General features: G+C 46.3%; 1 protein-coding gene across 9 annotated transcripts in view; it reads left to right on the top strand.

Moving 5' to 3' along the window:
• Positions 1-18960, top strand: part of adgrb3 (adhesion G protein-coupled receptor B3) — a 990062-nt gene that overhangs the window by 602199 nt on the left and 368903 nt on the right. For all 9 annotated transcript variants that reach the window (XM_078541844.1, XM_078541846.1, XM_078541847.1 and 6 more), the window contains 2 exons: positions 9786-9887; positions 10194-10300. In XM_078541844.1, coding sequence (XP_078397970.1) covers positions 9786-9887; positions 10194-10300 — 209 coding nt within the window. The remainder of the gene's footprint in view (positions 1-9785; positions 9888-10193; positions 10301-18960) is intronic.

Genomic DNA, 18960 nt, shown 5'->3' on the forward strand with positions numbered 1-18960 from the left:
CACTGTTCCTCTTCACCAGTCTCTCCTGCACTGTTCCTCTTCACCAGTCTTCTCCAGCATTGTTCCTCTTCCCCAGTCTTCTCCTGCACTGTTCGTCTTAACCAGTCTTCTCCTTCACTGTTCCTCTTCACCATTCTTCTCCTTCACTGTTCGCCTTCACCAGTCTCTCCTACGCTGTTCCCATTCACCACTTTCTCCTGCGCCGTTTCTCTTCAACATTCGTCACCTGCGCTGTTCCACTCCATTGGTTTCTCGTGCACTGTTCCTCCTCACCAGTTTCTCCTGTGCTGTACTTCTTCACCAGTCTCTCCTGCGCTGTTCCTCTTCACCATTCTTCGCCTGCGTTGTTCCTCTTCACCAGCATTCTCCTGCACTATTCCTCCTCACCATTCTTCGCCTGCACTGTTCCTCTTCACCAGTCTCTCCTGCACTGTTCCTCTTCACCAGTCTTCTCCAGCATTGTTCCTCTTCCCCAGTCTTCTCCTGCACTGTTCGTCTTAACCAGTCTTCTCCTTCACTGTTCCTCTTCACCATTCTTCTCCTTCACTGTTCCTCTTCACCAGTCTTCTCCTGTGCTGATCTTCTTCACCTGTCCCTCCTGCGCTGCTCCCCTTCACCAGTTTCTGCTGCGCTCTTTCTCTTCACCATTCATCTCCTGCACTGTTCCTCTTCACCAGTCTTCTCCTGTGCTGATTTTCTTCACCTGTCTCTCCTGCACTGTTCCCCTTCACCAGTCTCTACTGTGCTGTTCCCCTTCACCAGTTTCTCCTGCACTGTTCCCCTTCACCAGTTTCTACTGTGCTGTTCCCCTGCACCAGTTTCTCCTGCGCTCTTCTTCTTCACCAGTCTCACCTGTGCTCTTCCTCTTCACCATTGTTCTTCTGCACTGTTCCTCTTCACCAGTCTTCTCCTGTGCTGTTCCTCTTCACCAGTCTCTCCTGCACTGTTCCTCTTCACCAGTTTCTCCTGTGCTGTTCCTCTTCTCCTGCACTGTTCCTCTTCACCAGTCTTCTCTTGTGCGGTTCCTCTTCACCAGTTTTCCCTGCACTGTTCCTCTTCACCAGTTTCTCCTGCGCTGTTCCTCTTCACCATTCTTCACCTACGCTGTTCCTCTTCACCATTCTTCACCTGCGTTGTTCCTCTTCACCATTCTTCTCCTGTGCTGTTCTTCTTCACCAGCCTTCTTCTGTGCTGTTCCTCTTCACCAGTCTTCTCCTGCACTGTTCTTTTTCACCACTTTTCTCCTTCACTATTCCTTTTCACCAGTCTTCTCCTTCACTTTTCCTTTTCACCGGTTTTCTCCTTCACTGTTCTTTTTCTCCCATCTCTCCTTCGCTGTTCTTTTTCACCAGTCTCTCCTGCACTCTTCCTTTTCACCAGTCTCTCCTGCACTGTTCCCCTTCACCAGGTTCTGCTGCGCTGTTCCTCTTCACAAGTCTCTTCTGCGCTGTTCCTCTTCACCATTCTTCTCCTGCACTGTTCTTCACCAGTCTCTCCTGCGCTGTTCCTTTTCACCATTCTTCGCCTGCGTTGTTCCTCTTCAACAGCATTCTCCTGCACTGTTCCTCCTCACCATTCTTCGCCTGCACTGTTCCTCTTCACCAATTTTCTTCTGTGCTGTTGCTCTTCACTAGTCTCTCCTACACTGTTCCTCTTCACCAGTCTTCTCCTGCACTGTTCCTCTTCACCAGTCTTCTCCTTCACTGTTCCCCTTCACCAGTCTCTCCTGCGCTGTTCCCCTTCACCGGTTTCTCCACCGCTCTTTCTCTTCACCATTCATCTCTCCTGTGCTGTTCCTCTTCACCAGTCTCTCCTGCACTGTTCCTCTTCACCGTTCTTCTCCTGCACTGTTCCTCTTCACCAGTCTTCTCCTTCACTGTTCCTCTTCACCAGTCTTCTCCTGTGCTGATCTTCTTCACCTGTCACTCCTGCGCTGCTCCCCTTCACCAGTTTCTCCTGCGCTCTGTCTCTTCACCATTGATCTCCTGCACTGTTCCTCTTCACCAGTCTTCTCCTGTGCTGATTTTCTTCACCTGCCTCTCCTGCACTGTTCCCCTTTACCAGTCTCTGCTGTCCTGTTCCCCTTCACCAGTTTCTCCTGCACTGTTCCCTTTCACCAGTCTCTACTGTGCTGTTCCCCTGCACCAGTTTCTCCTGCGCTCTTCTTCTTCACCAGTCTCACCTGTGCTCTTCCTCTTCACCATTCTTCTTCTGCACTGTTCCTCTTCACCAGTCTTCTCCTGTGCTGTTCCTCTTGACCAGTCTCTCCTGCACTGTTACTCTTCACCAGTTTCTCCTGTGCTGTTCCTCTTCTCCTGCACTGTTCCTCTTCACCAGTCTTCTCCTGTGCTGTTCTTCTTCACCAATCTCTCCTGCGCTGTTCCTCTTCACCATTCTTCGCCTGCGTTGTTCCTCTTCACCAGCATTCTCCTGCACTGTTCCTCCTCACCATTCTTTGCCTGCACTGTTCCTCCTCACCATTCTTCGCCTGCACTGTTCCTCTTCACCAGCATTCTCCTGCACTGTTCCTCCTCACCATTCTTCTCCTGCACTGCTCCCCTTCACCAGTTTCTCCTGCGCTCTTTCTCTTCACCATTCATCTCCTGCACTGTTCCTCTTCACCAGTCTTCTCCTGTGCTGATTTTCTTCACCTGTCTCTCCTGCACTGTTCCCCTTCACCAGTCTCTACTGTGCTGTTCCCCTTCACCAGTTTCTCCTGCACTGTTCCCCTTCACCAGTCTCTACTGTGCTGTTCCCCTGCACCAGTTTCTCCTGCGCTCTTCTTCTTCACCAGTCTCACCTGTGCTCTTCCTCTTCACCATTGTTCTTCTGAACTGTTCCTCTTCACCAGCCTTCTCCTGTGCTGTTCCTCTTCACCAGTCTCTCCTGCACTGTTCTTCTTCACCAGTTTCTCCTGTGCTGTTCCTCTTCTCCTGCACTGTTCCTCTTCACCAGTCTTCTCTTGTGCGGTTCCTCTTCACCAGTTTTCCCTGCACTGATCCTCTTCACCAGTTTCTCCTGCGCTGTTCCTCTTCACCATTCTTCACCTACGCTGTTCCTCTTCACCATTCTTCACCTGCGTTGTTCCTCTTCACCATTCTTCTCCTGTGCTGTTCTTCTTCACCAGCCTTCTTCTGTGCTGTTCCTCTTCACCAGTCTTCTCCTGCACTGTTCTTTTTCTCCCATCTCTCCTTCACTGTTCTTTTTCACCAGTCTCTCCTGCACTCTTCCTTTTCACCAGTCTCTCCTGCACTGTTCCCCTTCACCAGGTTCTGCTGCGCTGTTCCTCTTCACAAGTCTCTTCTGCGCTGTTCCTTTTCACCAGTCTGCTCCTGCACTATTCTTCACCAGTCTCTCCTGCGCTGTTCCTTTTCACCATTCTTCGCCTGCGTTGTTCCTCTTCAACAGCATTCTCCTGCACTGTTCCTCCTCACCATTCTTCGCCTGCACTGTTCCTCTTCACCAGTCTTCTTCTGTGCTGTTCCTCTTCACCAGTCTCTCCTACACTGTTCCTCTTCACCAGTCTTCTCCTGCACTGTTCCCCTTCACCAGTCTCTCCTGCGCTGTTCTCCTTCACCGCTTTCTCCACCGTTCTTTCTCTTCACCATTCATCTCTTCTGTGCTGTTCCTCTTCACCAGTCTTCTCCAGCATTGTTCCTCTTCACCAGTCTTCTCCTGCACTGTTCCTCTTCACCAGTCTTCTCCTTCACGGTTCGCCTTCACCAGTTTCTCCTGCACTGTTCCCCTTCACCAGTTTCTCCTGCGCCATTTCTCTTCACCATTCGTCACCTGCGCTGTTCCACTCCATTAGTTTCTCCTGCACTGTTCCTCCTCACCAGTTTCTCCTGTGCTGTTCTTCTTCACCAATCTCTCCTGCGCTGTTCCTCTTCACCATTCTTCGCCTGCGTTGTTCCTCTTCACCACCATTCTCCTGCACTGTTCCTCCTCACCATTCTTCGCCTGCACTGTTCCTCCTCACCATTCTTCGCCTGCACTGTTGCTCTTCACCAGCATTCTCCTGCACTGTTCCTCCTCACCATCCTTCTCCTGTGCTGTTTCTCTTCACCAGTCTCTCCTTCACTGTTCCTCTTCACCAGTCTTCTCCTTCACTGTTCCTCTTCAGCAGTCTTCTCCTGTGCTGATCTTCTTCACCTGTCTCTCCTGCGCTGCTCCCCTTCACCAGTTTCTCCTGCGCTCTTTCTCTTCACCATTCATCTCCTGCACTGTTCCTCTTCACCAGTCTTCTCCTGTGCTGATTTTTCTATTCTTCACCTGTCTCTCCTGCACTGTTCCCCTTCACCAGTCTCTACTGTGCTGTTCCCCTTCACCAGTTTCTCCTGCACTGTTCCCCTTCACCAGTCTCTACTGTGCTGTTCCCCTCACCAGTTTCTCCTGCGCTCTTCTTCTTCACCAGTCTCACCTGTGCTCTTCCTCTTCGCCATTCTTCTTCTGCACTGTTCCTCTTCACCAGTCTTCTCCTGTGCTGTTCCTCTTCACCAGTCTCTCCTGCACTGTTCTTCTTCACCAGTTTCTCCTGTGCTGTTCCTCTTCTCCTGCACTGTTCCTCCTAACCAGTCTTCTCTTGTGCGGTTCCTCTTCACCAGTTTGCCCTGCGCTGTTCCTCTTCACCAGTTTCTCCTGCGCTGTTCCTCTTCACCATTCTTCACCTACACTGTTCCTCTTCACCATTCTTCTCCTGTGCTGTTCTTCTTCACCAGCCTTCTTCTGTGCTGTTCCTCTTCACCAGTCTTCTCCTGCACTGTTCTTTTTCACTAGTTTTCTCCTTCACTATTCCTTTTCACCAGTCTTCTCCTTCACTGTTCCTTTTCACCGGTTTTCTCCTTCACTGTTCTTTTTCTCCCATCTCTCCTTCGCTGTTCTTTTTCACAAGTCTCTCCTGCACTGTTCCTTTTCACCAGTCTCTCCTGCACTGTTCCCCTTCACCAGGTTCTGCTGCGCTGTTCCTCTTCACAAGTCTCTTCTGCGCTGTTCCTCTTCACCATTCTTCTCCTGCACTGTTCCTCTTCACCAGTCTTCTCCTGCACTGTTCTTCACCAGTCTCTCCTGCGCTGTTCCTCTTCACCATTCTTCGCCTGCACTGTTCCTCTTCACCAGTCTTCTTCTGCACTGTTCCTCTTCACCAGTCTTCTCCTGTGCTGTTCCTCTTCACCAGTCTCTCCTGCACTGTTCCTCTTCACCAGTTTCTCCTGTGCTGTTCCTCTTCTCCTGCACTGTTCCTCTTCACCAGTCTTCTCTTGTGCGGTTCCTCTTCACCAGTTTTCCCTGCACTGTTCCTCTTCACCAGTTTCTCCTGCACTGTTCCTCTTCACCATTCTTCACCTACGCTGTTCCTCTTCACCATTCTTCACCTGCGTTGTTCCTCTTCACCATTCTTCTCCTGTGCTGTTCTTCTTCACCAGCCTTCTTCTGTGCTGTTCCTTTTCACCAGTCTTCTCCTGCACTGTTCTTTTTCACCAGTTCTCTCCTTCACTATTCGTTTTCACCAGTCTTCTCCTTCACTGTTCCTTTTCACTGGTTTTCTCCTTCACTGTTCTTTTTCTCCCATCTCTCCTTCGCTGTTCTTTTTCACCAGTCTCTCCTGCACTGTTCCCCTTCACCAGGTTCTGCTGCGCTGTTCCTCTTCACAAGTCTCTTCTGCACTGTTCCTCTTCACCATTCTTCTCCTGCGCTGTTCCTCTTCACCATTCTTGTCCTGCACTGTTCCTCTTCACCAGTCTTCTCCTGTGCTGTTCCTCTTCACCAGTCTTCTCCAGCATTGTTCCTCTTCCCCAGTCTTCTCCTGCACTGTTTCCCTTCACCAGTCTCTCCTGCGCTGTTCCCCTTCACCAGTGTTCTCCTTCACTGTTCCTCTTTACCAGTCTTCTCCTTCACTGTTCCTCTTCACCAGTCTTCTCCTGTGCTGATCTTCTTCACCTGTCTCTCCTGCGCTGTTCCCCTTCACCAGTTTCTCCTGCGCTGTTCTTCTTCACCAGTCTCTCCTGTGCTCTTCCTCTTCACCATTGTTCTTCTGCACTGTTCCTCTTCACCAGTCTTCTCCTTTGCTGTTCCTCTTGACCAGTCTCTCCTGCGCTGTTCCTCTTCACCAGTTTCTCCTGTGCTGTTCCTCTTCTCCTGCACTGTTCCTCTTCACCAGTTTCTCCTGCGCTGTTCCTCTTCACCATTCTTCACCTACGCTGTTCCTCTTCACCATTCTTCACCTGCATTGTTCCTCTTCACCATTCTTCTCCTGTGCTGTTCTTCTTCACCAGCCTTCTTCTGTGCTGTTCCTCTTCACCAGTCTTCTCCTGCACTGTTCTTTTTCACCAGCTTTCTCCTTCACTATTCCTTTTCACCAGTCTTCTCCTTCACTGTTCCTTTTCATCGGTTTTCTCCTTCACTGTTCTTTTTCTCCCATCTCTCCTTCGCTGTTCTTTTTCACCAGTCTCTCCTGCACTCTTCCTTTTCACCAGTCTCTCCTGCACTGTTCCCCTTCACCAGGTTCTGCTGCGCTGTTCCTCTTCGCAAGTCTCTTCTGCGCTGTTCCTCTTCACCATTCTTGTCCTGCACTGTTCCTCTTCACCATTCTTGTCCTGCACTGTTCCTCTTCACCAGTCTTCGCCTGTGCTGTTCCTCTTCACCAGTCTTCTCCAGCATTGTTCCTCTTCCCCAGTCTTCTCCTGCACTGTTCCCCTTCACCAGTCTCTCCTGCGCTGATCTTCTTCACCTGTCTCTCCTGCGCTGTTCCCCCTCACCAGTTTCTCCTGCGCTGTTCTTCTTCACCAGTCTCTCCTGTGCTCTTCCTCTTCACCATTCTTCTTCTGCACTGTTCCTCTTCACCAGTCTTCTCCTTTGCTGTTCCTCTTGACCAGTCTCTCCTGCCCTGTTCCTCTTCACCAGTTTCTCCTGTGCTGTTCCTCTTCTCCTTCACTGTTCCTCTTCACCAGTCTTCTCTTGTGCTGTTCCTCTTCACCACTTTCTCCTGCGCTATTCCTCTTCACCAGTTTTTCCTGCGCTGTTCCTCTTCACCATTCTTCACCTACGCTGTTCCTCTTCACCATTCTTCACCTGCATTGTTCCTCTTCACCATTCTTCTCCTGTGCTGTTCTTCTTCAGCAGCCTTCTCCTGCACTGTTCATTTTCACCAGTCTTCACCTTCACTGTTCCTTTTCACTGGTTTTCTCCTTCACTGTTCTTTTTCTCCCATCTCTCCTTCACTGTTACTTTTCACCAGTCTCTCCTGCGCTTTTCCCCTTCGCTATTCTTCTCCTTGATCACTGCCTGAGGCCTCCTTTTTCCAGCCAGGATTGTAAGTTCTGGCTGAAAATGTGCATTAAACGTAAGCGCACAGCAATCTCTACAGTCAGCAGCAATGTGTGCAGCATCGTTGCTGGTCCCAAAATCCGGCCCATAATGTGGCTGATATTGCACATTACACTGTTTCTACAACTAGTCGTTGTGATCTGAACGTGTGGCTTCTTTCAAAACTTTCAAATGCGAATTGGATAAACATTTGAAGAGGAGAAATTTGCAGGATTATAGGGAAGAGTAGTGAAATGTGACTAATGGGTAGCTCTTTCAAAGAACCAGCACAGGCTCAATGGACTGAATGGCCTCCTCTGTGCTGTATCATTGTATGATTCAATGTGTTATAATATTTTGTATGATCTCATCTAAGTGGTTGTTTAAAAATGATTGCAATGACTGACAATTTATTCAGATTAAATTTTGCTAATACATAGATCTAATGATAGGAATTAAGTTTGATTATTAATGATTGCATTTGGCCCATCTTTTTTCTTTGCTTGTTAATTGGCCTAGTCTGTCTGCCTCGTCCACTCTTGCCAAGCACTTTTTCAGCAGATCCAGACGATGTTAAACAGAAAGCTTGTCTGCATCCCAATCTCTTCCAATGCCTCCCTGGAAAACTGTGCCCCCCAACATGAGCTGATGCATTTGTTAACCCGCGACTGCCAACTGCGCTGCTCACTGTTCATTCCTTTAGGACTGAGATGAGGAGCAACTTCTTCACTCAGAGGGCGGTGAAGCTATGGAATTCTCTCCTACAGAAGGCTGTGGAGGCCAAGTTGCTGAATATATTTAAGAAGGAAATAGATTTCTAGACTCTAAAGGCATTAAGGGGTATGGGGAGAGTGGAAGTATAGCATTGAGATAGAGGATCAGCCATGATCATATTGAATGGCGGAGCAGGCTCGAAGGGCCGAATGACCTACTCCTGCTCCTATTGTCTAAGTTTCTGTGAGGGAACTATGGCCTCCGTTGCATTCGCTGCCATTTGGGACCCTGGATTCAGGGGTCACCCATTAGTCTCCAGTATCTTGTGTTTTGAAATAGCCAGAGATGCTCTTTGGTGAGAATAATTTAAAGGCAGTGTTCTGGCCAGCTCTTTCCCTCAACCCGAGTTGACTTCTATATTCTGGGGGGCAGGGTGGAAGGGAGGTGGGTTGGTGGGTTAGTGCAGGGGTGGACTGCAGAAGTTTCCTGCTGAAATGCACCCCAGTGAAGGGGATGGCAGGTGGGGAACGGGTGCCATTTTCTCTCGTTTTCTTGGCATTCACTCTTTATCACCCATGAGCAAAGCATCAGATGGGCATGCGAATCCTTCTCCAAGGCAGCTCTGGAATTGTCCACCAGGGGGGGGGCGGTGGAGCAGCCCTGATTTAGGTCCCCACCCATCTCTCTGTTTTGGCTCTCTCCGCAGTTGGCAAACACCTGGCAGCCCTTCTGCGCCAATCACACAGTGGCAAAGTCGATCCTGGCAGCTCGATGAGTAAGGGCAATGGGTAAATGTGATTCTGAGACATAGAGGTCAGATGGGCCCAGGTTAGACACTTGGTAGGCGCGACATCAGCTGGTACCAGATGGGGCAGTAATTGGGACACTCCAACTGGTCTCTGTGTCTGTAGGATAAGGAGAGAGAGCGAAAGATAACCATTCAGACTGCTCTTCCTGGTTGTCCACAATGGCCCTACAAGAGCGCCCATGTACGCAGCAATGCTGCAAAATCACCATTGAGGACAGGATTGAATTGGGTTCAGTTCTGTCGCTGCCCACACTTGCATAATTCCCTGGTGCTGTACAGTGTCAATGTTTAACTTAGAGGAGGTGCTATAGGGCAGACAGAGCCCATTCCTATGAGAAACTGAGGGGTGGGAACATTCTAATAGAGGAACAATTATTTTCTGTGAACACCTTAATAAATGTGCATGTGTTTGCTGTGTAGATGTCCCCCACGAGTACATCTCCCCATGTAAGCTACCCCTGTATATGTTCCCTGTGTGTTCATCCTCATATGTATAGGACCTTGTGTAGAGGTCCCATTCAAGAGGAGAATTAAGAGAAGATATAATAGAAGTGTTCAGAATTATGAGCAGATTTGATAGAGTAAGTAACTGGTAACAAGGCTGGTAACCAAAGGACACGGATTTAAAGTAATTGACAGAAGAATGGTGGTTGGGGGGGGCGATGATAAGTAAGTAAAAATTACACAGAGAGTTGTTATGATCTGGAACGCTTTGCCTGAAAGGGCAGTGGAAGCAGATTCAATAATGACATTCAAAAAGGAATTAGATGCATTCTCAAAGAGGAAAAATTTGCAGTATGATGGGGAAAGAAAAGGGGAGTGGAACTAATTGGATCGCCATTTCAAAGAGCTGGTACAGATATGATGGACTGAATGGTTCTTTCAGTGTTGTATCATTCTATGATTCTATGAATCATGTCATGTTGTTGATGACTTCCTGGTCACGATTTGGCCTTTGTTTCAGCGCCCTACGAGATATGTCCCGAGGACTATCTGATGGCCATGGTGTGGAGAAGAACTGCAGCCGGGGATTTTGTGTTCAACAGGTGTCCACTGAATGCAACAGGTACTGTGAAAATGCACCATCGCTGACTTAATTACCAGGGCCTGCGGGAAGCACTTTTTAAACCACCAACATTTTGCTATATGAAAGAGAAAATAATTTCATTCCAGCTCTTTTAAAATAAATAGTGAAGAATTCGTCTGTTTGTGAAAGGCCAGTCAATTGTTTTAAGAGCATGTTATTTGTCAAATGATTTATACTGAATGAATGAGGATCAATTGCATTTAACAGGCAATTGACTTTGTTTCCCCCTTCTGTATTACTCTGTCAATGCTGCCATTTATTTCTGCTTTTCTCTGTGACTTGCAGGCACCACTAGCAGACGCTGCTCCCTCGATCGTAATGGCATTGCCTACTGGGAGCCACCCAGCTTTGCGAGATGCATATCAAATGAGTACCGATACTTACAGCATTCAGTAGGTGCAAAGTCAGCTGCAATACTTCTTGCTTGTACTGAGACTAGGCAGAAAACAAAGCAATCCTGCTTATTTAAACTGATGATAAATTTGTGTGAAAAATATTTTTTAAAGTGCCCTCACTTATTAAACAATGAACAATAGCATAACAGGTTAGTTATGCCAAATAGCTCAATAGCTTCCATAGGGGATAGAACAATGTAAGAAGTGTTTTGCAGTTAGTGCTGTTGAATTGTTCGGCAAAACCAGTAAATCTTCCAAATAAGCAAGATATCAAATATGTTTATTTAATGTTACCAGAAATATACAGGGACTAAATGGGTTAATTTATTTGGTTACAGGTTACATAGATTAGGCTTCTATTCCATTGAATATAGAAGAATAAAGGATGATAGAATTTAAGTGTTTAAGATGATTAAAGGATTTGATAGGGCAGATAGAGAGAAACTATTTTCTCTGGCGGGGGAGTCCAAAACAAGGGGGTGTAACATTAAAATTATAGCTAGGCTGTTCAGGGACGATGTCAGGAAGCACTTCGTCACACGGAGGGGAGTGGGCATCTGGAACTCCCTCCCCACAAAAGGCTGCTGAGGTTGGGGGTCAATTGAAACCTTCAAAACTGAGATTGATAGATTTTTGTTGGCCAAAAGTTACAGAATCAAGGTGGGTAGATGGAGTTAAGATACAGATCATCCATGGTCTAATTGAATGGTGGGATAGGCTTAAGGAGTTGAATGGATTCCTCCTGTTCCTATTTTTATGTGTCCCTTTGTTCCTAAATCCATTTACGACTGAATGCTGTTTGCGTAATCCCTGCAGACATTCCCAGTTTGGAAGGTATGGATTGTTGGGTGGAAATTCCAACAAATGTCATTGTGCTGGAGGGACACCTTCACCACCTGCTTTCCCCTCACAATGGGCTGTCCCCCAAACCCCAGATACGGAGCCATTACTGCGTTACGGGCAGACACCCATATCCAGTAAAGGATCAAGACTTGCATTTCTATAGCACCTTTCACAGCCTTCACAGTCAATGAGGTACCTTTGAGGGGGTGCAGGATTGAACTGGTGAAGAGAAACAGTGCAGGAGAAGACTGGTGAAAGGGGAGGCAGTGGCGTAGTGGTAATGTCATTGAACGAGTAATTCAGAGACCCAGGCTAACATCTTGGGGACATGCGTCCCTTGACATTCAATAACATTACCATTGCTGAATCCCCCACTATCAACATCCTGGGGTTTACCATTGACCAGAAACTGAACTGGACTAGCCATATAAATACTGTGGCTACAAGAGCAGGTCAGAGGCTAGGAATCCTATGGTGAGTAACTCACCTCCTGACTCCCCAAAGCCTGTCCACCATCTACAAGGCACAAGCTAGGAGTGTGATGGAATACTCTCCCATTGCCTGGATGAGTGCAGCTCCAACAACACTCAAGAAGCTTGACACCATCCAAGACAAAGCAGCCCGCTTGGTTGGCACCCCATGAACAAACATTCATTCCCTCCGCGACGCACAGTAGCAGTAGTGTGTACAAGCTACAAGATGCACTGCAGAAGCCCCTCAAGGCTCCTTAGACAGCACCTTCCAAACACATGAACACTACCATCTAGAAAAACAAGGGCAGCAGATAAATGGGAACACCACCACCTGGAAGTTCCCCTCCAAGTCACTCACCATCCTGAATTGGAAATATATCGCCATTCCTTCACTGTCGCTGGGTCAAAATCCTGGAACTCCCTCCCTAACAGCACTGTGGGTGTACCTACACCGCATGGACTCAGTGGTTCATGACGGCAGCTCAGCACCACCTTCTGAAGGGTAATTAGGGATGGGCAATAAATGCTGGCCCAGTCAGTGAAGCCAACATCCCATGAAAGAATTTTTTAAAAAGTTTTGTGCACCCTCAAGTAGAAAGGTTAAAAGTAATAGAAAAGGGGCATTGTAGTTCACCAGGATAATATGTACGACGAGAAAGCAGAGTTAGGAAAAGAAACTTGAGAAATTTGGGCTTTTTCACTAAAACTGCAAAGAGTGAGAGAGTGTGAGAGTGAGGGAGGGAGGGAGTGAGTGAGAGCAAATGACTGAGTGAGTGTGTGTGATACAGTGAATGAGAGAGCGAATGAGTGATTGTGTGTGACAGAGAGAGAATCCTGAGACTGGGAGTGAGCCAAATGTGCACATGCACGCACACACTGTACACGCACGCACACATTGCATGCACCCACACGCGCAAACACACACACACGCTCACATTCACAGATTATTTGATGTGGGGACACATCCACACACCCCTTCCCCCACCACACCTTCGCCTCCTCCTCCCTTCCCAAAAACCTAACTACACCCTGGGCTGGGTGAGGAGGAAAGCTCAGGCTGAAAGGCAATCCACTTCCGACCCCTCACTTCCACATGAATTCTGCCAAGGCCAGCTCAGAGTGTGCGTCACCAAAGGTGATAACAAGGCCGATGTTAGTTAAACCCTACTCCTCCGCTCAGCCCCAGTCTGCTCCCTCTTCTCTGGTGACCAGGACTTGGAGTCTAGTCTGTTTCTCTCTAGCTCTGCTTCTTAAGTGAAAAACATAAAAGGCTGTACTAGTTAGCTCTGCTGCTTGGTACCATTTAATGGTCATTTTTATTAACTACAATTTTAAAAAAAATCTATTTATTGTTTTGACATCATTGTTTATGTTTTATTCATAACTTAACTGATTTTTAAAAATTTCTGTTTAATGTTGTGCCAAACCAGATCTCAAGCAGCTGCTGCTGGGTTTCTTGCTGAAGGGGAATGAAAGGTTCACAGGAAGTCTGATTGCTTTTTGGAGGGCTGGTAAAAAGGGTTATTTTTGCTCCTGTAGAAATGGGAAGTGTTGGAAATGCTCAGCATGTCTGGCAGCATCTGTGCAGAGAGAAAACAGAGACCAGGGGCTCTTCATCGGAACTACTGCAAATCATGGACCTGAGATGCTGACTCTGTTTCTCTCTCCACAGATGCTGTCTAGTCTGCTGAGTATTTCTAGCATTTTCTGTTATATTTCAGATTTCCAGCATCTGCAGTACTTTGTTCTCCTATTATGTGCTCCATGCTGGGCATTTTTAAGTGTGGTTAACTTAAAATGATCATTTAAAATTTAAAATGAGAAAATATTTATCTCTCAATGCACAGTGTAAATTTCCTGTTAATAAAGTCCACTTGTGTGGCTAGAAATAGCACATTATTGCAGGTGAATTAGTTGGTGCTAATTTATTAGAACGATTTGCCATTTTTAAAGTTGAAATCAAGACCAGGAGTCATGTGCCAAAAGAATATATCACTACTAGTTCAAAATATTCTCCTTTGTACATGTGATTGTTGTTTGTGGTGCTTGAGGTTCAAGTCTTTTGGATGTTGCTGCCTAGACATTGCCTTGGGCCAGGTTCAAGGAAGCAGAGCTGTTTCTGTAATATTAATGACCAAGTTGTGTGTAATTGCCTGACAAAGCCATGGTTGTAAAGTATATCATACTGAAACCCGAGCTTTCGATTAGGTTTATAAATAGAGGTATAGAGTACAAAAACTAAGAGGTTTTGCTAAACCTATGGAGCCCAGAAAGAGGAGAAGCACCATGGCCCATGATTTCTCTCCCTGGCCCTGTGTGGGGGTCTTGCCTGCTTTTCAGTTAGCGGACAAGACCCCCGTTACTTCCAGAAGATTGCAGCCATTAACTGTTTCTCTCCAGAGATGCTGCCTGGACTGCTGAGCAATTCCATCATTTTCTGGGTTTTTTTTTTCAGAATTCTAGCACCTGCAGTATTTTTCTTTTCTGTCAGAGGGAATTCCTAGGTGGGGCCGATGGAGGGACTTCCTGTTTCCGTGAGGCAGATTTGGTTTTTTATTCATTCATGGGATGTGGACTTCACTGGCTAGGCCAGCATTTATTGCTCATCCTTAATTGCCCTTGAGGAGGTGGTGGTGAGCTGCCTTCTTGAACCGCTGTAGTCCATATGGTGTAGGTACACCCACAGTGCAGTTAGGAAGGGAGTTCCAGGATTTTAACCCAGTGACAGTGAAGGACCGGCAATATAATTCCAAGTCACGATGGTGAGTGCCTTGGAGGGGGACTTCCAGGTGATGGAGTTCCCATATGTCTGCTGCTCTTGTCTTTCTAGATGGTGGTGGTCGTGGGTTTGGATGGAAAGACTATAAGTAGGGCAGTTTTTTTCCAGTATTTAGGGCCAAGGCAGCTGAATGTATGGCCACTTATGGTGGAGCAGTGTAACTTGGGGATGTTCAAAAGGCCAGAGTTGGAGGCGAATTTAATTAAGCATTGGTACAATACATAGCTACAGAAATAGGCCATTCAGCCCCTCAAGCTTTTTCAGTCATCCAGTTAGTTTCTGGCCATTCTGTGTTTTATCTTCATTTTAAGTATGATTTCTTGAGGCCCTGCTTGTTGTATTGTAATGTTCCAGCTGGCTGCATATAACACCTTGTTTAAACTGAGCTACAGTATGATCACAGGCTGAGAATTTCAGATGCACTTAAATATAATCACTGCGTGAACATTTCCTTTGATATATTTGCAGTTATTTTACCTGATATGAACTTTTGAAATGTTAAGGGCTTTTTTTTATGTAGTTCTCTTGACGGTTGAGTTTTTTTTTAATTCTTTCTTGGGATTTGGGTATTTGTTGGCAGATTTCCTTCCCTAGAGGGCATTAGTGAACCAGATGGGATTTTATGACAATCAGTGATAATTTCATGGCTACCATTACTGAGACTAGCTTTCAATTCCAGATTTTTTTTCCCCCTTAAATTCCACTAGCTGCCATGGAAGGGAATTGAACCCATACCCCTAGAGCATTAGTCCGGGCCTATGGATTACTAGTCCGGTGACATTGCCACTACACCATAGTCTCCTCTGCCTGTTAGTGCGATCACATCCTTCCTTAACCAGATCTATACACAATATTCTACTTGTGACCTCACTAGTGTTTTATACAGGTCTAGTATAATCTCACTGATATTATATTCTCAACTAATAAAAGTAATTATACCAATATGATCTCTTAACCACCTTATCTCCCTGTCCTGCTACCTTTAGGGATCTGTGGACATTCACTCCAAGGTCCCTCTGTTCCTTTACACTTCTCAGTATCCTACCATTTATTGTGTATTCGTTGCCTTGCTTGCACTCCCTAAGTGCATTACCTCACACTTCTCCAGACTGAATTCCATTCACCATTTTCCCGTCCACCTGACTAGTCCATTGCTATCTCCCACAGTCTATAGCTTTCTTCCTTGCTATCAACCATACGGCCAATTCTTGTATCTTCTGCAAATTCCTTAATCATGACCTCCATGTGTTAAGTCTAAACCATTGATATGTACCACAAACTGATAGGGATCCAGTACTGAGCCCTGCTGTACCCCGTTGGAAACAGCTTTCCAGTCACAAAAACACCTGTCAATTATAATTCTTCACTTTCTGTCACTGAGACAATTTTGGATCGAACTTCCACTTTCCCTTGGATCCCAAGGGCTGTTAGTTTTCTGGTCAGCCTGCCATCTGGGTCCTTGTCAAAAGCCTTGCTTAAATCCATGTAGACAACCTCAAAAATGCTACCCTCAAAAATACACCTTGCAACCTCCACGAAGATTTCAATCAAGTTAGTCAGACACTTCCCTTTTATACCTCACCCTACTCCATATGGCCTTTTGCCATTCATGCAGGTTTAAGTTTGGGAGTCCCACCCTTTACCTTTGTAGGAATATATTTGTTCAGAGTCCTTGTTATCTCTTTGAATGCCTCCTAATCCTCTGACACTGATTTACCTTCGAGTTGCTATTTCAAATCTACATATGTGAAATCACATCTCAACTTCATAAAATTGGCATTTCCACATATTAAAGCTTTTTAAATTACCATTGTACAGGGTGTGTTTGAGACCCCATCTAGAATACTAGGCACAGATTTGACCTCCATATCGAAGGAAGGTCATAGTTGCATTGGAGACGGTACAGTGAAGGTTCACTACATTGGTCCCTGAGATGAGGGGGTTGTCCTATGATGAGAGGCTGAGTAAATTGGGCAAACGTTCTCTGGAGTTTAGAAGAATGAGAGGTGGTCCCATTGAAACATACAAGATTCTAAAAATGGTTTGACATGGTCAACACTGAGAGATTGTTTCTGCCGGTTGGAAACACGGAGGGCACTGTCTCAGGTTAAGTGGCCGAACAGAAATTTACTGACACATTTGCCCTCCTATCTCCCCCTGACTGTTTGGGGGTCTATGGTACTCGCCCAGCCATGTGATTGCCCCTTTTTTGTTCCTCCATTCAACCCATGTGGTTATTTCAAAATAAAAACAGAAAGTGCGGAAAAACTCAGCAGGCCTGGCAGCATCTGTGGAGAGAGAAAGAGTTAATGTTTTAAGTCCAATATGACTTCTTTGGAACTGCCAGTCCTGCTGAATATTTCCAGAATTTTGTGTTTTTATTTCAGATTTCAAGCATCCGCTGTATTTTTCTTTTATTTTTGTGTCATTTCATGCTCCTTCTAGCTATCATCCTCCTCAAAGGTGGAATTTTTTCTATGATCTAGATTGTGACCTCCCTTTTTGTTACCCCTCTCTATCCCATCTGAAAACCCCTGGCTGGATTTAATGGCCACAAATTGCCCACCCCCGTGCTGATGTAAAACAAGGCACGATGATGTCAGGATGGCGATCTCATGTCATCCCGCCAGTCTCTGATAATGTGGTAGGCGAACAGATGCCGAAATCAGACACCTTTTTGCCATTTTGAAAAAAAACCCTTAAAGACACAGCTGACAGCAATTTTGCATTGCCCATTTCACCTTTTAGTAGTTGCACAGGAAAAACACGGAGTGTTTTACGCCAGGTATGAGGAGGCAGTACAAGGGTGGATGGAAAGGGCTGCAAACAGGGCCAGTGTTGCATGTGGCAGCAGAATCTGCTGCTGAGGGTGGCAGTGTTTGGCAGCAGTATACTTGATTTCTTCTCTTTTTTTAGTCTGACACAACAAAAAAGGAGAGAATGAGAGGATAAGGGAGTTTTAAATTGGTGGCCGTGATCAACTTCCAATTCACAGCCTAAGCCCTGTGCCGCCAGACATCCCACCCTAGACGTCCAATTGGGCACAGACCCCACCCCCTGAAGCTAATTGACCAACTTCCCACTGGCCGGTCACTAAATGGCCGGCTGACGTTTGTTTTGCCATGGTGAGATGGTGGGGCGGGAGCGAGCAGACCACACACTCCCTGTTCCATCTCTTTCACCTCACCAGGAACCATAAAATCCAACTCCCTGTAACAGGAATGTTGAACTGCCATTCCTGCCCTTCTTTAAGCCATGTTTCAGTAATATCTATGACATCGTACCTCTTAAGTGTCTATCTGCTTTATTCACTAGACACCTTGCATTGAAATATATATCAATATCACTGAAGAACTCCATTGTTGTCTACTTTCTAGCCTTTTTTCTTGACCTTCCATATTTTCTTACTAATTTTCTGTCTTCTATTTCAAACAATATTTCTCTGTTTTTGGAATCTACTCTCAGATTCCCATAGCCCAGCCAAGGTAGTTTGAACTCCCCAGCAATGTTAGCAAACCTCCCCACCACAATATTGGTCCTGGCCCTAATGAGGTGCAACCTGCCTTGCAGTTGGCAGTTCTGAAGACGGACTCAAAATGCTAACTCTGTTTCTCTCTCCACAGATGCTGCCAGACCTGCTGAGTTTTTCCAGGACTTCCTGTTTTTATAACAAATAAGACCAAATGGGTTGAACTGAGGAATAAAAAAGGGGCAATCACATGGCTGGGAGTACACCATAGATCCCCAAACAGTCAGGGGAGATAGAAGAGCAAATTTGTAGGTAAATCTCTGATCGGCCTCTTATCCTGAGGTACATGTCCTATCTTCCCCAGAACTGGAACCAATCCCTTAGGAATGTAAAGCCCTCCCCTCCTGCACCATCTCCCCAGCCACATGTTCATCTGCTATATCTTATATCTGTACTCACTGGCACATGACCTGGTGGGGGGTAATCTAGGTCCTGCTTTTTAATTTATTTCCTAGCTCCCTAAACTCTACCTATAGGACCTCATCCCTCTATACCTATGTCATTGGACCATGACCTCTGGCTGCTCACCCTTCCCTCAAAGTGCTCTGCAGCTTCTCAGTGACATCCTTGACTCTGGCACCAGGGAGGCAACATACCATCCAGGATCCACATCTACAGCCATAGAAATATGACATGATGGGCCAAATGGCCCACTCTTGCTCCGACGCTCCGATGTTACTAATCTTTCTATGATTCTATGCTGCCTGACCTGCTGAGTATTTCCAGCATTTTTTTGTTTCTAATTTCAGATTTCCAGCATCCACAGTCTTTTACTTTTTTCTAACTAAATTTCTTAGTTTCACCCACTACCTTAACTTAAAGAAAAATAAAAGACAATAGTAATGCCCACCAACCAGTTAACTACCAACTGTCTTGTGGCGTCATTCCTTGATTTGTCCTGTCGTGTCTTATGTTGGCCCTCTGGGGGAGGTGGTGGCATCGTGGTATTGTCACTGGGCTAGTAATCCAGAGACCCAGGGTAATGTCCTGGGGACTATGGTTCAAATCCCACCATGGCAGATGGTGGAATTTG

This window comes from Cetorhinus maximus, chromosome 5 (assembly GCF_964194155.1).
Source record: "Cetorhinus maximus chromosome 5, sCetMax3.hap1.1, whole genome shotgun sequence".
Lineage (NCBI taxonomy): Eukaryota > Metazoa > Chordata > Chondrichthyes > Lamniformes > Cetorhinidae > Cetorhinus > Cetorhinus maximus.